The sequence below is a fragment of the Canis lupus genome, chromosome 36 (assembly GCF_011100685.1).
Source record: "Canis lupus familiaris isolate Mischka breed German Shepherd chromosome 36, alternate assembly UU_Cfam_GSD_1.0, whole genome shotgun sequence".
Classification (NCBI taxonomy): domain Eukaryota; kingdom Metazoa; phylum Chordata; class Mammalia; order Carnivora; family Canidae; genus Canis; species Canis lupus.
The window spans coordinates 14,537,237-14,557,314 of NC_049257.1; the positions used below are offsets into that span (position 1 = coordinate 14,537,237).

The 20,078-nt window shown below is 37.8% G+C and overlaps 2 protein-coding genes across 2 annotated transcripts in view; one reads left to right on the top strand and one right to left on the bottom strand.

Annotated features, from left to right (window-relative positions):
• Positions 1 to 1,012: 1,012 nt before the first annotated feature.
• On the top strand, positions 1,013 to 16,750 carry KLHL41 (kelch like family member 41). Its single transcript, XM_038584755.1, has 6 exons — positions 1,013 to 2,212; positions 5,810 to 5,967; positions 6,087 to 6,194; positions 10,540 to 10,725; positions 12,941 to 13,087; positions 16,091 to 16,750. The coding sequence occupies exons 1-6, from the start codon at positions 1,103 to 1,105 to the stop codon at positions 16,200 to 16,202; spliced, it is 1,821 nt and encodes a 606-aa protein (XP_038440683.1). The 5' UTR covers positions 1,013 to 1,102; the 3' UTR covers positions 16,203 to 16,750.
• A 2,163-nt stretch (positions 16,751 to 18,913) lies between these two features.
• FASTKD1 (FAST kinase domains 1) overlaps positions 18,914 to 20,078 on the bottom strand; it is a 52,828-nt gene continuing 51,663 nt past the window's right edge. Inside the window, exon 16 of the transcript XR_005384671.1 lies at positions 18,914 to 19,300. The gene's annotated coding sequence lies outside the window, so the exon portion shown is untranslated. The remainder of the gene's footprint in view (positions 19,301 to 20,078) is intronic.

Sequence of the window (20,078 nt, forward strand, 5' to 3'; positions counted from 1 at the left end):
AACTACCTAAATTATTATTTCAGTTATATTTTTTTCCCTTGAATAGGCTTGTTTTCCAAGTTGTGCAGGTGACATAGCATTTCTTCCTGATTTTGCTGTGTTCTGTTGATAACATCATTTTCATGGAGTTACATTTGTATTTTAACTTTTTTTTTAATGAGAAAGATTATCTTCAACGTGTAAAATCACAGAATATCTTTAGTAATCATGTGAGTTTTTTCTTTCCCTAATGTTGATTTTTAACTATTAATGTTGATTTTTAACTATTTCTGTTTCTTTCTGGACTTGATCCATTTTAACCTTTTGCCTTTATTTCACTTGTTTTATAATTGTTTGCCACATCACATCCTTTGTAGAGAAAGGCAGAGTATGAATAACCTAAATAACTTTATAAGGTAACTCAGTACTAATTCTAGTTTTTCGAAGGTCTTAGAAAATTAGTTTCTCTGCATTTATTATTTCAATTATGATGGGGTATTGTTATTAAAGGTTTTCTTTAAATTATAATGATACATAAGCAGAAGTCTTCAAGTTTCCCACTTCGAAAAGAAAATTGTAAATACCACTGTTTTAAGTAGAAAATAAATGTTTGTATGTAACAGTAATTGGAAAAGGGATTTTGCTTATGATATTCAGATGAACTCACCTCATATTCTTGACCTTTGCATCATTAATTCAGACAGCCAAGGAGTTTGCCATTAGACCATTTTTAGCGGACTGACTCATTTTTATGATTCAGTTTTCTGTTACCTCAATAAACACTTTCTTTAAACGTGCCTTTATTGGCATATGTTCTAATGCTTTATGTATCTTAAAGCTTCCCACTTCATTTAAATCTCTTGTTTTAGTTGTTTCCTTAGTGATTAAAAGTTCCAGTTGTTCCCTTCAATCTATAACAGCTGCAAGAACAACTCTTCTTTCCAAACTAGCTCTCCTGAATTCCCGTTGTTAGAGTTGGTATCTATATTTAGCTGGTGGGATTAAATTGCAAAGGCTTCAAGCTGGGCAAAGCACACTGATCTGCCTTTTTTACAGCTAGACCTGTGTGCTGCGAGGAGCTAAGGCCTTCAGTGTCCCCTTCCTTACCCAGGTTACTCACAAAATGGATTCCCAGCGGGAACTCACAGAGGAACTGCGGCTTTACCAATCCACCCTTCTTCAGGATGGTCTAAAAGATCTCCTGGATGAAAAAAAATTCATCGATTGCACCCTAAAAGCAGGTGACAAAAGTCTTCCTTGCCACAGATTGATTTTGTCAGCTTGTAGTCCTTACTTCCGTGAGTATTTTTTATCTGAAATTGATGAGGGGAAAAAAAAGGAGGTAGTATTAGATAATGTGGATCCTGCTGTCCTGGATTTAATCATCAAGTACCTGTACTCCGCCAGTATAGATCTCAACGATGGAAATGTGCAAGATATTTTTGCCCTGGCCAGCCGCTTTCAGATCCCCTCGGTGTTCACTGTCTGTGTTTCTTATCTTCAGAAAAGACTTGCTCCTGGTAACTGTCTAGCCATCTTAAGATTAGGACTTCTTCTTGACTGCCCAAGACTTGCCATCTCTGCACGTGAATTTGTGTCTGATCGCTTTGTACAGATTTGTAAAGAAGAGGACTTTATGCAATTATCTCCACAGGAACTGATCTCCGTCATTTCAAATGACAGCCTAAATGTAGAAAAGGAAGAAGCAGTATTCGAGGCAGTGATGAAATGGGTGCGAACAGACAAAGAAAACAGGGTTAAAAACCTTAGCGAAGTGTTTGACTGTATCCGTTTTCGCCTTATGACAGAAAAATATTTTAAAGATCATGTTGAGAAAGATGATATCATTAAAAGCAACCCAGAACTCCAGAAAAAAATCAAAGTTCTCAAAGACGCCTTCGCAGGCAAACTCCCAGAACCTAGCAAAAATGCAGAGAAGGCTGGGGCCGGTGAGGTGAACGGTGATGTTGGTGATGAAGATTTACTTCCTGGTTACCTGAATGACATTCCCAGGCATGGAATGTTTGTCAAAGACCTCATCCTCCTGGTTAACGACACAGCTGCCGTGGCTTATGATCCCACAGAAAACGAGTGCTACCTTACTGCACTGGCTGAGCAGATCCCCAGAAATCATTCTAGCATTGTTACCCAACAGAATCAGGTGTATGTGGTAGGAGGACTCTATGTGGATGAAGAAAATAAAGATCAGCCTCTACAGTCCTACTTCTTCCAGGTAAGAAGGGCTATTTTTTTTACAAAAGTAGAAGCATAAAGGAAAGGCTGTTATTTGCTGTCCCATTAGCTGATGTGTGAATTATTCAGTCTGCTTGCGTTTTATTCTACTTGCTGTCCTATTCCAGTCCCTTGCCCTTTGCTACACTTCGAGAACTGACAAATATTTAAGTCTGTTAATGGCTTATTAATATTTAATAAAAGGTTTGGTGAAGAATGAGGTTCTAATTAACGTATGATGATTCAAGATTTTCTTTATACTCTTTTACGCAAAATGTCAAGTTTATAGGTGAGGGGGACTATAATCTTTCTAACACCAGTGTTTTAGTAAAACCTAAATTTAATCTTGTATCCACTTTTCTGAAAAATAGGTTAATGTATTTCCCTAAATCATAGTACTTTACACATTACAAAAATAATTGATCAGATTTTCAGCCTTTTTTCCAGGTTTTCTTGAACTGAAGTTCTTAAAGGTAGCATTTTATCTGTTATTTATGCTTACTGCCTAAAACTATATTTTAGTTTTGTTGAAAATGAAGAGAACCTATGTACTTAATTTACACACATTGAGTACCTTGTGGGAAAAAGTATCTACATCAGTGTCACTAATTTGAATTCATTAATTATATTTAGAAATTTTTACTCTTAATGATTTATTTTTTAAGTTTTCCACACCCAGAGTGGATCCCAATCCTGGGCTTGAACTCATGTCTCTGAGATCCTGAGCTGAGATCAAGTCAGATGCTTAACCCACTGAGCCCCACAGGCATCCCATGATTTTTTATTTATGACAAGTGACCACATGTATTTGGATCAAAGTTGTACCTAGACATTATTACAATTTAATCTGTTTTGTGAAACCACAGAAGTGTCCAAGAAAACAAATCCTTCAAGCTAATAGATTCTTTGTGCTTTATTTAAAGGAAGTTTGCTTCCTATTATCAATATACTACATTTTATGAGTTTGTGAAGGAATCAGCCAGTGGCTTAACCTTTATCGTTAGTAATGCCAATACCAGTACTTTGTAGCTTACAGCTAGCTCGGAAAGAGTTTGTTTAGGTCATAGCTACTTGTGGCCTGAGGTTTATGGGCACTTGAATTGGAAAGGCCAAAGATAAGTGTAGAATGTCATAGCACAGTCACTGTGTGCTCTCAGAGTGTGTGACATGCTGTGCATCTTGAAAAATGTAATAATACATGTTAATCTTCATTCTTAATTTTCAAAGTTCCGTTGAAGACTGTTAACTATGAAATAGAAAAATAAAATAGAAGCTGCAATCATAAGTATTTGAATGCATGCCAGAAAATTTCCTGAGTCCTAATTTTAAATTTGGGTGAAATTTCAGGAAAGCCAAATTCAGTTTAAAAGGCAATAATTAGGGGCATCTGGGTGGCTCAGTGGTTGAGCGTCTGCCTTTGGGTTGGGTTGTGATCCCACGGTCCTGGAATCGAGTCCCACATCGGGCTCCCTACAGGGAGCCTGCTTCTCCCTCTGCCATGTCTCTACCTCTCTCTGTGTCTCTCATGAACTTACTAATTAATTAAAAATAAAAGGCTATAATTATATCTAGGAAGCAAAAATGACATCAAAACACAGACAAAAGCAAAAAAATAATTACAGATGGACAGTTATCTAGAAATCATAGACCCAAGAAATACTCATAGTCATCTTTACTCTCCTCTATCCTGTTACTACTCTTATTGGCACAGCTTCTCATTTGTTTCAAGAAACTTGTGTGATGTTCTTTATAGCTACAAAAACAGTTATACAAAGTTGGTAAGACCAACTTCCTGTCCTTACCCGTGCCTTGCTCCTTTTAAAAGGCACAAATAATGCAACAAGATGCCAGGAGAAAAACACTTGACTGTAAAAAGGGTTATTTATGACTTGCAATAAAATATATGTATCAGGTATTATATTGTATTTTTCTGCTTGGTCACTTCTGTTTAAAATGTATTAAGTTAGAAGTAATATGATCTTTGTATACTATAAATAGATCATGAAAATTTTTTATCTTGGTAAGAGTTTTTTTTTTTCATAGAATTAATAGATGCATCAGATTTTTGAACAGCACCCCATCTTAAAGTAATCTAGGTTCAAAACTTGATTTTAAGGATGAGGAAACTGGAGCCAGAGAGGTTAAATAGCTTGACCACTCATCTATAAAAGAGTCTGGTAGGCAGTCTACTGTTACATTTGCTGAAGTAAATGCCCTAACTGGGGATTGTGTGGGGATGTGGGCAGTACCATCCAGTGTGGGTAGTACACCCTCCAGTCTGGGATCACGATGGCTACTGTTCCCATTTTTAAAAAGGCAAACAGTGGATTTAGATAGCCTCTATTTTATATCGCTTAAAAGCTCTGTGAGCATTTAGTACAAAGCCTGTCACAGAGCCAAGACTTATAAATGTTCATTATTTCTACTGGAGTACACACCACTTTCTTGATAAAAGGATTTGTTTTCAAAAATGAAAACATTAAAGGTCACAATCTAGGTGTTAAAATTTGTGAATGCAGAGCTAACAATGCATATGTGAGGATTAAACTGTTCATCTTATCAAGTCTTAGTGCTTTGCTTTGACTGAAGTTATGAAGTGAGATATATGCATGCTCCTACAGAGATCCCTCCCTTGACCTCAGCCTTTAATATCTGCACCTACTCTTGGTGTCCAGTTATTTGGGGGTTTATTCCATTTTCTCCTGCTGCACCAAAGTGCCACTGAAAGAAGAGCAAATCTGTAACTGCCCTCCCTCATGAAGTGGTTTTCTCATGCCTTGGTGTCCTAAAATGCAAAGTAGAAGATCTTAAAATGACCAACAGTAAGTGCTGAAATTGATGACAGCCATACCAAAATGACCTGCTAAGAGCAGGAACACTTAGCTGTCTTGGGCTTGAAGTAAGAAGTAAGAAGTGGCAGAGCAAAAATAAGCAAGTTGCTTCCTTATATACTTTTTTTAATATATATATACTTTTTTTTTTTTAAAGATAAAGACTAAGGTATTTCAAACGACTTCCAACAAACGGCTAGGAGGTTATAGCTGTTAACACCTGCCTATGTCAGAAGTTATAAAGCAAAACAGAGAGAACCTAAACAATTTTTAAGAAAAGAAAAAAGATATTGCCTAACCTCCCAGTTGTCGGTGGACTGAGCGACAGGTCCAGCTGTCCTGGGTGCCGGCTTGGGGAGCGTGTTAAATATAGAATTCGGGGGTCACTCACGTACTGTGGCCCTCCCTACAGTGACAACCTCTCTTTCCCCAATGCTCTGAAAGTGTTATGGACTTTTTTTGAACCTGAAGAAGGTAACATGGGAAGAAACTTTGACAAGGAACCTCACAAGTTCTACCTGACCTCCAGTGACTCTAGTCTCTCCTACCTTTTTTGCAGATTTTGGCACTTTCAGTAAGCCAAGTAAATTTTCTCATTTTTCTTGGTAGTCCAGAGGTAAAACATGATACTTTCAGATTTCAGTTTTATTTTACATCTTTGACTATCTCAGTGCATTCTACACACTACGTAAAATATAGCATCTTTCTTGGTACAACTGTAACTTTTTCTAACAAGCTCCATAATTCCTCATATATTTTTCTTTCAGCTTGATAACATAGCATCCGAGTGGGTTGGACTTCCACCTCTGCCTTCAGCCAGGTGTCTCTTTGGTCTGGGGGAGGTAGATGACAAAATCTATGTAGTTGCTGGCAAAGATCTTCAAACAGAGGCTTCGCTGGATTCAGTATTATGCTATGATCCCGTGTAAGTTGGCATGACATTCCTATTTCCTAAGCATTTGGGTAAGAGTGCCTGTTACATGTTCATAGTTTTAGACCGGAATTAACTGAAAGCATAGAAACTCTATCATCTTCTTATTGCAGGGCTGCAAAGTGGAATGAAGTTAAAAAACTGCCTATCAAAGTCTATGGCCACAGTGTGATTTCACATAAGGGGATGATATATTGTCTGGGAGGAAAGACAGATGACAAGTAAGTACCCTAAAAATCTCCTTATGGTTTACATCCAAATGATTTTTTTTAACTTTTTTTTTTTTTTCATAAACTCTACCCTCAATGTGGGGCTTGAACTCACAACCCTGAGATCAAGAGTTGCATGCTCTATTGACTGAGCCAGCCCAGCACCTTTCCCAATGATTTTTTATTGTGAGAGTTCTTTCCTCCTTTCATTTGAATCTACATCCTGAAAATGAGACTTGGTTCTTACCTGTAGTATTTTGGAAGTTTAAATTTCAAAATAAAACTTTGAAAAGCTATTGGAGGATATTATAAATGATATCTGAAGGGAAACTTAAGGGAAATTTAAATAAAACTTAAAAGTTGCTAACATGGGGCACCTGAGAAGCTCAGTCGATTAAGCGTCTGACTCTTGATTTTGGCTCAGGTCATGATCTCAGGGTCGTGGGATCAAGACCCCCCTCAGGTTACACATTCGGCACAGAGTCTGCTTGAGATTCTGACTCTCCCTCTGCTCCTGCTCCCGCCCTCTTTCTCTAAAATAAATAAATAAAATACTTAAAAAAGAATAGTTGCTAAAGTGAATTTGTAGATTCCAGAATATTGCTAGGAACTAGCATGATAGCTCCCTCATAAGCATTCTTAAAGTGGAAAAGCAGCATTTAGGAGCATAATCAAGTCTTTCATTGGGCTAATTTTTAATTATATTTCACTACATTAAAACCAGTGGGCTTTTGGGACACCTGAGTGGCACAGTAGGTTACCCCTCAGACTCTTGGTTTTGGCTCACGTCACGATCTCAGGGTCCTGAGATCAAGCCCCTAGTGTGGCGCCCCTAGTCAAGCTTCCCGCACAGTGTGGGGTCTGCTTGAGATTTTCTCTGCCTCTCCCTCTGCCTCTCTCACACTCTCTCTGCCTCTAAAATAAATTAATAAATCTTAAAAAGAAAAAAAGTGAGCTTTCTTATTTTTTGGTCATAACTAAATAAAAATTAGGTGTACCTCTGTAATATAATATTTAAAATATAACTGCTAAATCAGTAGTAGATAAAAAATATTATGGATTTGTACTTCACATTCATAAGAGAGAATTTAATGAGTTTGAAACTGAAAAGCATGGGAACTGAAAAGAGGGCATTTATCTCCTAAATAACTGTTCACTGACTTGCTTCTGGACAGAGGTGATATTTCAAATATTTAACAAATGGGTGCCTGGGTGGCTCAATTGGTTAAGCATCTGCCTTCAGCTCAGGTCATGATCCCAAGACCTTGGGATCGAGTCCTGGTTCAAGCTCCCTGCTCAGCAGGGAGCCTGCTTCTCCCTCTGCCAATGTCTCTGCCTCTCTCTGTGTGTCTCTCATGAATAAATAAATAAAATATTTTTTTAAAATTAAAAAACAGGGCAGCCCCGGTGGTGCAGTGGTTTGGCGCCGCCTGCAGCCCAGGGTGTGATCCTGGAGACCTGGGATCCCACGTCGGGCTCCCTGTGTGGAGCCTGATTCTCCCTCTGCCTGTGTCTCTGCCTCTCTCTCTGTGTCTATGAATAAATAAAGTCTTAAAAAATTAAATTAAATTAAATTAAAAAACAAACCAGTAGAGGCACCTGGGTTAAGCATCTGCCTTCAGCTCAGATCATGATAAGGGGTCCTGGGATCAAGCCGCACATCAGGCTCCTGGCTCTGGGGGGAGTCTGCTTCTCCCTCTGACCCTCCCACCCTGCTCTGGCGCCCTTTTTCTCTCAGATGAGTAAAAATAAGTAAAAAAAAAAAAAAAAAAAACAGTAGCCCATCTGGTAAAATGAAGATTTTTCAGTTTAAATAGTGAGAATTAACTTCCTACCCCTGAAAACTCTGCCTAATTTGTCTGGTCCTCATTTGCTCAGGTTGCTTAATAAATAAAGATGTCAATCCTGGAAATGGAACCAGAATTAAGAATTACTTGGGCAAAGCAGGAAAAGAGAATAAAATATGGAAATGTGCTAGAAATAACTCTATATTCTGAATTAATAATTAATAGTCATTATTAAATTAAAATGACAAATTGCAGAAGAAACATGATTTTAAAAAGCAATGGGAACCTAAAAAACAAACAAAAAATGAAAAAAAAACAGACATAGACTCATCATGGATACAGGAAACAAACTGGTGGTTACTAGAGTGGGGAAGGGTTGGGGATGGGCAAGATAATATGATAACTTTATATGGTAACTAGACTTACTGTGGGTGATCATTTTATAATATGTAAAAATATCAAATTACCATGATATACACCTAAACTAATAGGATATGGTATGTCAGTTATACTTCTTTTAAAAAAATAAAAATAAATGACTAATTGTTTAAAAAATAATGGGTTTTCATATAGTCTATCCATATTCAAAGATAACATTCTGAAATTTTGATATTTTCCTTAATCCTAGCTATTCTTATCAAGTAAATATTTAAAGGAAGGCCATATTAGGAACTTAACTCAGTGCAAAATCTTATTTGGGGTATTTTTCCTGAGTAAATGGAATGGAAAATGTGTATTAAGGATTGTTCTGACTTTGGAAATGTAGTGACCCTGCCAAATGATTTAAATTGTTTCCTTCAAGTGGTATTAGTAACTAGGAAATGGATATGTCAGTAAGAAGCACACAGGTCTTGTCAGTAAGAATATATTAATCTTGAGAATATGATTAACCAAGACAACATTGCTTTATGAATGCCAAAGTCAAGAACTTTGACATGAGTCATTATCTAAAAGTAAGCACATTGAATTGCACTAGTTAACACCACTGAATTTGAAGAACATGATTTTGTATCATGTCCTTGTCAAGAAGTTTTAAAGTTATTAACTTATAGTCAAATATTAGAGGAAATGCTTCTACTCCAAATCTCTGATCTTTCATAACATTAAAGAAAAAAGTTATCCTTACCAAAAGTTGGGATTTTTGTTTGTTTGCTTTTTTTGCTTTACTAAATACATTTAGGGGTGCCTGGCTGGCTCAGTTGGTAGAGCATACGATTTTTTTTTTAAGATTTTATTTATTTATTTATTCATGAGAGACACACAGAGAGAGGCAGAGACACAGGCAGAGGGAGAAGCAGGCTCCCCGCAGGGAGCCCAATGCAAGACTCTGTCCCCAGAACCCCAGGATCAACCACTGAGCCACCAGGCGTCTGGAGCATGTGATTTTTGATTTTGGGATTATAAATTCAAGCCCCATGTAGTGTAGAGCTTACTTTAAAAAAAAAAAAAAAAAGCAAAAACAGGGGTGCCTGGGTGGCTCAGATGGTTAAGCATCTGCCTTTGGCTCAGCTCATGATCCCAGGGTCCTGGGATTTTGTCCTACTACAGGGGGATCCCTGCTCAGGGGGAGATTTCAGAGCGAGGGATCTCTCCTCCTTCCCCCTCCCCACCCCAAGCTCTCACTCTGGTGAGTATTCTTTCTCTCTCTCTCTCTCTCAAATGAATAAAATCTTTAAAGGAAAAAAAAAGCAAACCCCCCCAAATATATTCAGTTAATCAATTATTATTTAGCATTTTAACTCCCATAAGTATATTATGGATAACTTTAAGGAATCATAAGGGACATACCAAGAATAATTCAGAAGAGTACAGGTTTTCCTGGTAGCATTTAGCATATAAAACTGTTTTTTTGTTTGTTTTAAAGATTTTATTTATTCATGAGAGATAGAGAGAGAGAGAGAGATTGGCAGGGACACAGGCTCCCTGTATGGAGCCTGATGTGGGACTTGATCCCGGGTCTCCAGGATCACGCCCAGCGCTGAAGGCAGACGCTAAACGGCTGAGCCACCCAGGGATCCCCCTATAAAACTGTTCTTATTACTCATCTACTCAGATGACTACTTGTCTAATCTATAGTCCCAGATTTCGTAAAATGTATTGATATATTAGTGGTATACTAAAATGAAATGAGCCATCAGATTACATAGTTACATTTAAAATAGGTACTTTCATATCTAATTATTTTTTAAAATTAGCTGACTCATTACTAAGAGATTCAAATAATAAGATAAACTTAACATTTTTGTTACTTGGCATAATAAAGGGCTTATATATTTTTAAAACTCTATTAATGTCTTCCGTTGAATTTAACACAACATAGGATTAAAATCTACTCTGCCTGGGCAGTTGCCAAAAGGAAAGTTCCCCTACCTTTCAGTAAGGGAATTAAGTTCCCCACATTTGGAATTTTCCTTCACTTATGTCATATGTTCAGATTAAGAATACTTTTGAGTTTTTCTAATTGTTTTATGTATTTCAGATGGGAAACAAAGCTAAATGATTAGTGAAATTGCTTCCTTCAGAAAAGGAAGGTTCTAAAAGGACCATTTTGTTGTCTTCTATGTTTACAGGAAGTGTACAAACAGAGTGTTTATCTACAACCCAAAAAAAGGAGACTGGAAGGATCTGGCTCCAATGAAAACCCCTCGTTCCATGTTTGGAGTGGCGGTGCATAAAGGCAAAATCGTGATTGCAGGAGGTGTCACTGAAGATGGTCTTTCAGCTTCAGTGGAAGCTTTTGACCTCATAACCAATAAGTGAGTTGTTATATCTTATGGATCACTCTACTTTCTAACTTTGGATGAAAATTAAGTTTTCTAGTTAGGACATGGGGAAAGGAGGGCAGAGAAGCAAGGATTAAGAGGAAGTATATAGGGACGCCTGGGTGGCTCAGTGGTTGGGCGTCTGCCTCCAGCTCAGGGCATGATCCCGGGATCCGGGATTGGGTTGTGTTGGGCTCCTTGTGGGGACCCTGCTTCTCCCTCTCCCTCTGCCTATGTCTCTGCCTCTCTCTCTGCCTCTCATGAATAAATAACATCCTTTTTTTAAAAAAAAAAAAAAGAGGAAGTATATGGACTTGGGTTTCTTCTGCTGTTACTAGGTGTGAAATGCCTAACATTATGATGATGCATTATGTGTGCTTGCAACTCGGGACACATTAACCCTCAAGTTAATGCCAGAGAGTTCAATTTATCCTTGTAATTAACTTTGTGAATTTAGTCACACAAAAGTAATACTTCTGAATAATTATGTGCATGTGGATGAATATACATGTCTCTATACGGTTATTTGATTTGAAATATATAGTTTGTTTAAGGGTTGAAAAGACCTCCACTTAGCTTGTGATATTTGTAAAGCATGAATGCTTCGGAAATTTTATTCTTTTATGTTCTTTATAATTCTCTTAAATTTTTCATATATAAGATTTTATTGGCTTAAAGTTAATGTGAAAAGATATTTGACAGATATTCTTTATGTAAAATTAGTTTTTTTCAAATTTTTGAGCTCACTCATCTGGGTAAGTCTATAGTTTTTAGACTCCTACTTTAGCAATGAAGAAAAAATTAGAGCACTGTCATTACTTTTTTAAGGAACCATTTAATGCCTGATTACAAAACAGACTTTAGTATCTGAAAATCACCAAGGAATTTTTATGGGAGATGATTTAAATGATCATTTTAAAAAGTCATCTTTTTGTAAACACTCAGAAGTTAAAAAGGAGCACACAGAATTGTAAATACTCTATGCTCTTAGTTTTTTCATATGTATAGATGTTTAAATTTGTATGCTTCTTGAGAAATAACACAATTACACTAAAATGTTCCTTATGATTATTCTGGAGGGGATGATCATGGGTGATATTTGTTTTCTTCTATACCTTTCTGTATTTCCAGATTTTCTACAATGCACATATACTATTTTTATAGTTATTTTTATAGTTAGAAAAACAGATATGTTTAAAGAAAGGTCTGCTTTTAATGCCAGAGTAATAGAGTTGCCAAAATGATTAACTCATTGTAGACTCTTGATCCTTCCAACTAATTTGATAGGATTTTATCATTAGTTGTCCTATTTCATGTGGCTGTTAATATTAAAAAGTTCCCTTAGGGATCCCTGGGTGGCGCAGCGGTTTAGCGCCTGCCTTTGGCCCAGGGCGTGATCCTGGAGACCCGGGATCGAATCCCACGTCGGGCTCCCGGTGCATGGAGCCTGCTTCTCCCTATGTCTCTGCTTCTCTCTCTCTCTCTCTCTCTCTCTGTGACTATCATAAATAAAAATTTAAAAAAAAGTTCCCTTAAATTAAAAAGATGAAATACGTCATTAAAAAGCAAATTACCAACCCTAGTATCTTTTTAAAAAAGATTTTATTTATTTATTTCTTCATGAGAGACACAGAGAGAGGCAGAGACATAGGCAGAGGGAGAAGCAGGCTCCCTAGAGGGAGCCCGACGTGGAATTCGATCCCAGGACCCTGGGATCGCCACCCGAGTCGAAGCTAGATGCTCAACCACTGAGTCACCCAGGTGCCCTCACCAACCCTAGTTTCTAAACTAGGATAATGTAAGGTCAATCACATGCCTTTATTGTGAAGAATTAAAGATTTCTTGAGAAATGATGAAAATCAGAGTTACTAAAAATTTGTATTAACATTCAAATGAAATCCAACACAGGAGGACCTAGGAGCCCTAGAACAACCATAAAGCCCGCACTATTTATGGCACCATTGCAGAACATGCTAACTGATGAAGGTGAAATATTCTGGGATTGACGTATTGAGAGCTTTATGTTTAATCTGGTTACATCTTTCAAATAAACAACTATTTAGGTATTTTTCAGTAACAAACCTAATCTTCTAATTTTAGATGGCTTTGCTACTTGAATTTTTAAATTAAAATTTTATATAACTGTTCAGTAAGTATATTTAGCATTTCCTTAGGTTTTTACATTGATTGTATTTTCAATAATTCCTAGATGGGAAGTAATGACAGAGTTTCCCCAAGAAAGAAGTTCCATCAGTTTGGTCAGCCTGGCTGGATCCCTGTATGCCATCGGTGGTTTTGCCATGATTCAACTGGAGTCTAAAGAATTTGCACCCACTGAAGTCAATGACATATGGAAGTAAGTTTTTTTACTCCAATTTTCTGGACCAAATATTAAATCAAATAACTGATAGCTGATAAACAATTTTACAGTAAAGAATAAGCCAGCCTTTCCCAACATGTATGCTTCTTCTAGGTAGTAGACTAAACACTTTTCAAACCTCACTGGACTTCTGGACTTGCCACTTACCTGATGATCAAGTACTGCTTCTAGTTGTGCCCAGGAAAGACTTTTCTGGGCCTGTAAATCAGTAAAATGACAGTTGGCACTGCTGATCTTTTAAGCTCCTTTCCAGCTCTAAAAGTGTCACACTCTAGACAACTGGTAGAACAAAAGCTACTTCCAAACCTTTCTGACAGTACTTTATTTTCTAGGAAAACAGAGTTCTGAAGAAACACTTGAGTTTCCCATGAATTCATTGATTCTATTTTGAATCTAATTTGTTTTCCAGTTTTTAAGGATTGTTACAAAACTTTTTTAAAAAGAAAAAAGTGAAAAGTAGCAATCCATTTTACCTCTCAGGTGCTGGGCTGATGTCCTAAGTATGACACTTGGACTTGTTAATCAGATGACTATTTTAAAGTTAGGCTTAGAATAAATGTAGTATTTATACAGTGTGTTGGGGGGGTGGTGAATTTTACCGTAGTTTCTAATGCTATGAATATCCTCTGGAGAGCAGGGTATATACAGGAAGTCTGGGGAGCAGAAGTATAAATTGTGTCCTGGAGAGTCACATAGTTGCGCAGGGCATACAGTATGCAGATGTCTGGTTACCACTAGGGTACCGCACGTGTCTACCAAATGGTGCCTGCTGCCTTCAGCCCAGGAAATGTGGTTGTTGATAAAAATTTATAGGAGGTAGATCTCAGTTGCCTGAGGGGAATGTTAGTGGGTTCATACTGTACACTTATGCAAAAATTGCCAAACTCATGCCTTCCCTCTCAGCCAGCCCCAACTCTCAAGGATGGATGCCCTTATCTGGTCTGTCGATAGATTGTCCAGAACCTTGGACATAAAGTATGGTCTATTGACCAAAAATGGTGATGTCTCTCGAGAGCTTCCTAGAAATGCAGAATCACAGGGCCCACCTCAAACAATCAAAACTTCATTTTAACAAGGGGTGCCTGGGTGGCTCAGTCGGTTAAACTTCTCCCTTCGGCTCAGGTCATGATCTCTGGGTCCTGGGATCAAGCCCCAAGTTGGGCTCCCTGCTTAGCAGGGAGTCTGCTTCTCCCTCTCCCTCTGTTCCTCACACTCCCTCTGCCCCTCCCCCAACTCATTCTCTCTCTCTCTCTCTCTCTCTCTCTCTCTCTCTCATAAAATCTTTAAAGGAAAAATATAAAAGATTCCCAGGAGATTAGCATACACATTTAAATATGTAGGTACAGTTTTAGAAGAGTGATCAGTGAAGGCACACCACCAAGGCTGAGAGTGGAAAGGAGATACTATTAGTTCTATACCGGACACAGCACATGCGTTATTACCTGGTGAACCAGAAGGTCCTTTCCAAGCAATTATTTTCTGCATCAAACATCATTTCCTTGTGTTGTTGAAATAGTAACTAGCTGTGTAGAGGGCAAGAAAAAAAGTGGCTATAAAGGGAAATTAGCTATTACTCATCCCCCCCTAAAAAGAAAGAGGAGGAGGAAGAAAAAGAAAGTGGAGATTTCCAGGGAAGAATGAGGCTAGAAGTGGAGATGGAAAATAGCTGGAAGCAGTAGAAAAAAAAAAGAATGAAATAATGGAGGGCTGAGAAGGTCAGTGTTTTTGGAAAACAGGGATAAATACCAACAGTGAATAGGCTGCGATTCTTAACCCTGGCTGCACATTAAAATCACCTGCGGTGCTTTTAAAAATACACCAGCTCCCAGACCTTAATGCAGGCCAATTAAGTCAGGCTTTCTGGGATTCCTGAGTGGCTCAGCAGTTGAGCTTCTGCTTTCGGCTCAGGGTGTGATCCCAATCTGGGTATCAAGTCCCGCGTCAGGCTCCCTGTGAGGAGCCTGCTTCTCTCTCTGCCTGTGTCTCTACCTCTCTCTCTGTCTCTCACAAATAAATAAATAAATAAAAATTATTAGTTTAAATCTTATTCACCATCTTCACAGAATGATTTGGGAATTTCCTGTATGCCAACTATTGATAGCTTCTGGAAGAGGGAGGATACTTAGGTGAATAAGATATATTATTTGCCCTCAAGTACCCTTGAGCTTGTTGAGGACATAAATATCAGGGAAAAATTAAAAGAATGATAATTGCTATAATAGATACTATATAAAGGACAATGTGACAAATGAAAGGAAAGCTACAAACTCTGCTTGATGAAGGTGAGAAAGGCTTCAGAGAGAAGGTAGCATTTAGGAATTCCTCATGCAGAGAGGGCATTCCAGGCACCAGCACAGAAGTACACATATTTCAAAGCAATTCAAGTCGCCTGTATCTTTATAATGGACTCTTCCCCCAAAGGAACAACCTAACATGTTTGTCATTAGTTCTTACCTAACATCAAGTGCAAAATCTAAGAGTAGTACTCACACGGGACATTAAAGGGGGAGGGGAACGGATTCTTCTGAAATGATCACTATTGAGTGTCACTGGCCACAAGTGTATTGGAACAATTGGAATTATCATCAAGGTGACTAGTCCCTGTTCTTCCCAGGTCTTACTCTTAAGGTAGAGTCTGCTGACCTGACTCATAGAGACCAGTCATTGTTATTGGTCCAAAGGTGAATAATTGCTTAACTAACTACTCTTCATCTCTGAACAGTCTGATTCCCAGAGAAGTCTCAACTGCCTAAGCGTCCAGATTAAATAGCATGGCAGGAATTCAGACTAGGCTCATTCCGAGAAAGCATACTTGGGGAGGAATTCAAATGTTATTCTACAGGTCAGGTGTATCCCCTCTGGACAAGAGCCAGTAGGGTTTTCTCGGAGACCCATATGTGTATATCTAATACAAGGAAACCTACACAGCTATCTATTTAAAAACTGCTTATTGATTACTTTTTTTTTTTCCTCCATCAGGTATGAAGATGATAAAAAAGAATGGGCTGGGATGTTGAAGGAAATACGTTATGCTTCAGGAGCTAGTTGCCTAGCAACACGTTTAAACCTCTTCAAACTATCTAAACTATAAACAGGGAGGTGAAAAAACAATAGAATGGGATGTGTTTGGTTTGGATAACAGGGCTTTAATTTATTCTGTTTTTCAAAAGCCTATGCAGAGATTCATGTAGAAATTATTCACTAAATTACTATCCATGAGGTTAGCAGTGGGCGTCAAAACCTCAGTCATTGAATCTTCAGTATAATGATCATTATTTAAAACTATTTTCTAGTAAGAAATTAAATATTAAGTTGAGTGGATTATTTCTTTTGTTAATCTGTCTCAATCAATTGTAAACGTTTCTAAATTTGAGTTATTTACTGTTTCTTTCATTTGCATTGTTATGGTAACTTTACAGTCATTTTCTATTAAAAATGAAATTGGAGAATGAAATATATACATATACATTTTTTAATGTTTAAAATATCAAATATCACTTTCCCTTGTGCTTCAAGATATGACAAGAATCCTATGCCTTATATTAAAGATTATATGCCATAAGAAGACTTTGGAAATGCTATTTAAGAAGTATAATAAATGGGTCTCATTTGAAGGGGAAAAACCTCTAAGTAGTCAAATTCAAATGGTCCTTCTTTTTTCTCCATTCCTTTGGTGATACTGCTCTATTGTTTGTGATTTAAATCAAATTTAATTTTTTTTTTAATTTAAAACCAGTCTTTAAGGTCTTAACTACAATCTCTGTGGTAGAAGGGTTGAGGATTGTTCTTAGGAAATGAACTGATTCTTTAAATTGCTGGGCGTTAGTTGGGGCCAGTGAGTGTACAGTGAGTGTACTGGAAGATGTATTTGTTGGTTTAAGTTTTATCTATACTCTCCAGGAAAGAGCTACCTATTTGCAAATTTCTGATAGGAAAGAAAGGTGACTGTATTATTGCATTTTCTGGATGTGAAACACTATATTCAAGATGTTTGTTCTTAGTGTACACACTAATTTGACACCTCAATCTGTCTACAACCATCACATTCAACTCTGTAAGTTATCAACTAATCATCACTCACAGATTTTACATGATCTCCGAGACATGTTTGATTTCTATCCTTACATCTCTTATTTTCTGAGAAACCTAACTTGGAACTAATTTGGAGTATTTCATTATTACTTGTCAAGTAATTGCATAAAGAACAGAGGAGTGTTCATACAGCTTTATTGTCTCTACCATAAATATGGAAACATCCAACAAAAAACAGTTTTACTTTGGATTTCTGAAGTAGAATCCTGGGTACTTTTCTGTAAGGACAATACTCCTCTAGTTTATACCATGATTATACAATCAACAAATCCTGAGGGTGGAAAACTCCACAGGTTGTTGAGCAGATAAACTGGAAGAGAAAGGGGTGGTGGGAAATGCTTACAGACTGACACACTTAAAAAGGGGAAAGGTGCAAATTATGGGGTCTAGAAATGCAAACCTGGATAAAACTGTAGGAAGTGCTTACTATAAAAGCAAGATGGTGATTACTTTGGGGAGAGCTAATCTACATAAACATGAGATTAAACTATAAAAACAATACTTTGGGATGATGAAAATGTTCTGGAATTAAGTGGCGGTAATGGTTGCATAAACTTGTGAATATCTTAGAAACCACTGCATCGTATACTTTAAAAGGGTAGATTTTATGGTATGTGAATTATATTTCAATGAAAAGAAGAATGCTTTAAAAAATGCTTTTGTTTACAACAACTCCAGTTATTTAAATAGAAAAGTCATCAAACAGGGGTACCTGGGTGGCTCAGTTGTTGGAGTGTCTGCCTTTGCCTCAGGTCATGATTTCCAGGTCCTGGGATGGAGCTCTGCAACGGGCTCCCTGCTGAGCGGAGAGCCTGCTTCTCCCTCTCCTGTTCCCCTTATTCATCTCTCTATCTCTCTGTGTGTCAAATAAATAAAACCTTTAAAAACATATATAAGAATATATATATAAAGAAAACTATCGGGATGCCTGGGTGGCTTAGCAGTTAAGCTCCTGCCTTTGGCCCAGGGCGTGATCCTGGAGACCCGGGATCGAGTCCCACATCGGGCTCCCTGCATGGAGCCTGCTTCTCTCTATGCCTGTGTCTCTGCCTCTCTGTGTGTGTGTCTCTCATGAATAAATAAACAAAATTTAAAAAAAAAAAGAAAACTATCTGCCAGGTAACCTGGAGAAAGAACAGTGAGAGATGTGGTACATGAGAAGTCAGAGTATGTGTAATAGTAAGTGAAAAGTACATCAGGGTCATTTAATCAAGATTTCCATGTATTTAAAGTATACAATAACTGGGTTTTCACTTTTATTGAAAGGAAACAATTTATAATCCTCAGCGGTGTAGTCATTTTATTCTAAAAGTTGCTGAGTAAAATATTTTAAACTATTCAGGGTTCATTTCTCTTAATAATTTGGGAAATAGAACACATTCATGAATACAGAAGATAAACACTCAGAACTTAGCACTTCAGCTAATACAAATGAATATCATGAGGAAATTTAAAATGAGGGAGACTGGTTACAAGGAGACATCTCAGGGCACCTGGGTGGCTCAGTTGGTTGTCTGCCTAGAGTTTAGGTCATGATCCCAGAGTCCTGGGATCAAACTCCACATCATCACATCATCACATCATCAGGGTCTCTGCTCAGTGGGGAGTCTGCTTGTCTCTCTGTCTCTCCCCTGACTCCCGCTCACTGGCTCTCACTAGCTTGCTCTCCCTCTCGTGGCTCTCTCTCTCAAATAAATAAAAATCTTAAAAAAAAAAAAAAAAAAAAAAGACATCTTTCATTTGCTTACTGTTTTGATCTTGTTTTTCACAAAAGGTTCTGTGAACTTTACATGTTACAAACCATTATGTATTGGATTTCACATTATGCAAAGTAAAGATAAGTTAAACAAGTACTTTAAACCCAAATCAAATATCAACAGACCTAAATCTATACATGACACATGTTTTGTAGCTATACTGAAGACTCAAGGCACTCTGGTGACCAACTTATTTTGGGACAGAATGAACTTACAGGGTCATGAAGTCAGAGGATAGCAAGTTTCAGACGCTAGTTACCTGCACTCCCACCGGGTGGCCTGAGGTTAGTTACAACATGGCTTTCTGCCCAGCACAAATATATCACTCTTGGAAGCAGGGCTACGGATTAAATCACATAGTAGTACCTTAATAACTATTTTATTGAATAAATGTAAGACAAGAGAAAATCATTTTCCTCCATCATATGGAGGATCAGACCAGATCAAGATTGGTCCATTTCCAACTCCATCCCTTTGCTTCAATTTATTTATTTGTTTACATTTATTTTTGTATTTTTTTTAAAGATTTATTTATTCATGAGAGACACAGACAGAGACAGAGAGCCAGAGACACAGGCAGAGGTAGAAGCAGGGAGCCCAATGCAGAACTCAATCCCGAATCCTGGGATCATGACCTGAGCCGAAGGCAGGCGCCCAACCACTGAGCCACTCAGGCATCCCTCTTCCATTTACATACATACATACATACATACATACATACATACATACATACGATCAATCCTGTCTCCTCCCACTTTCTATTAAAACAGGCTTTCAGATCTACCACTTCCTCAAAACTCCTCTCTTCAAGGTCACCAAGGATTTTCAGGTTTCTTAACTTAATGTACATCGCCCACTCCTCATTTTACTTGAGCCATCAGCCGCATCTGATACAACTGCTCACCTCTTCCTCCTTGAAATGCTTTCTCTATTTGGCTTCTAAGAAGGATAGTAATACTACAGTCATACCTATGATTTCCCCTCCTACTTCATTGGCTGCCCTTGCCCAGCCTTCTTTGCTTGTTCCTCTTCTTGACCTCATGTTGGGGCACGCAGACTCAGTCCTCAGCTTTTTCTCTGCTCACCCTCTCCTCTCATCACACTTTAGTGATTTCATC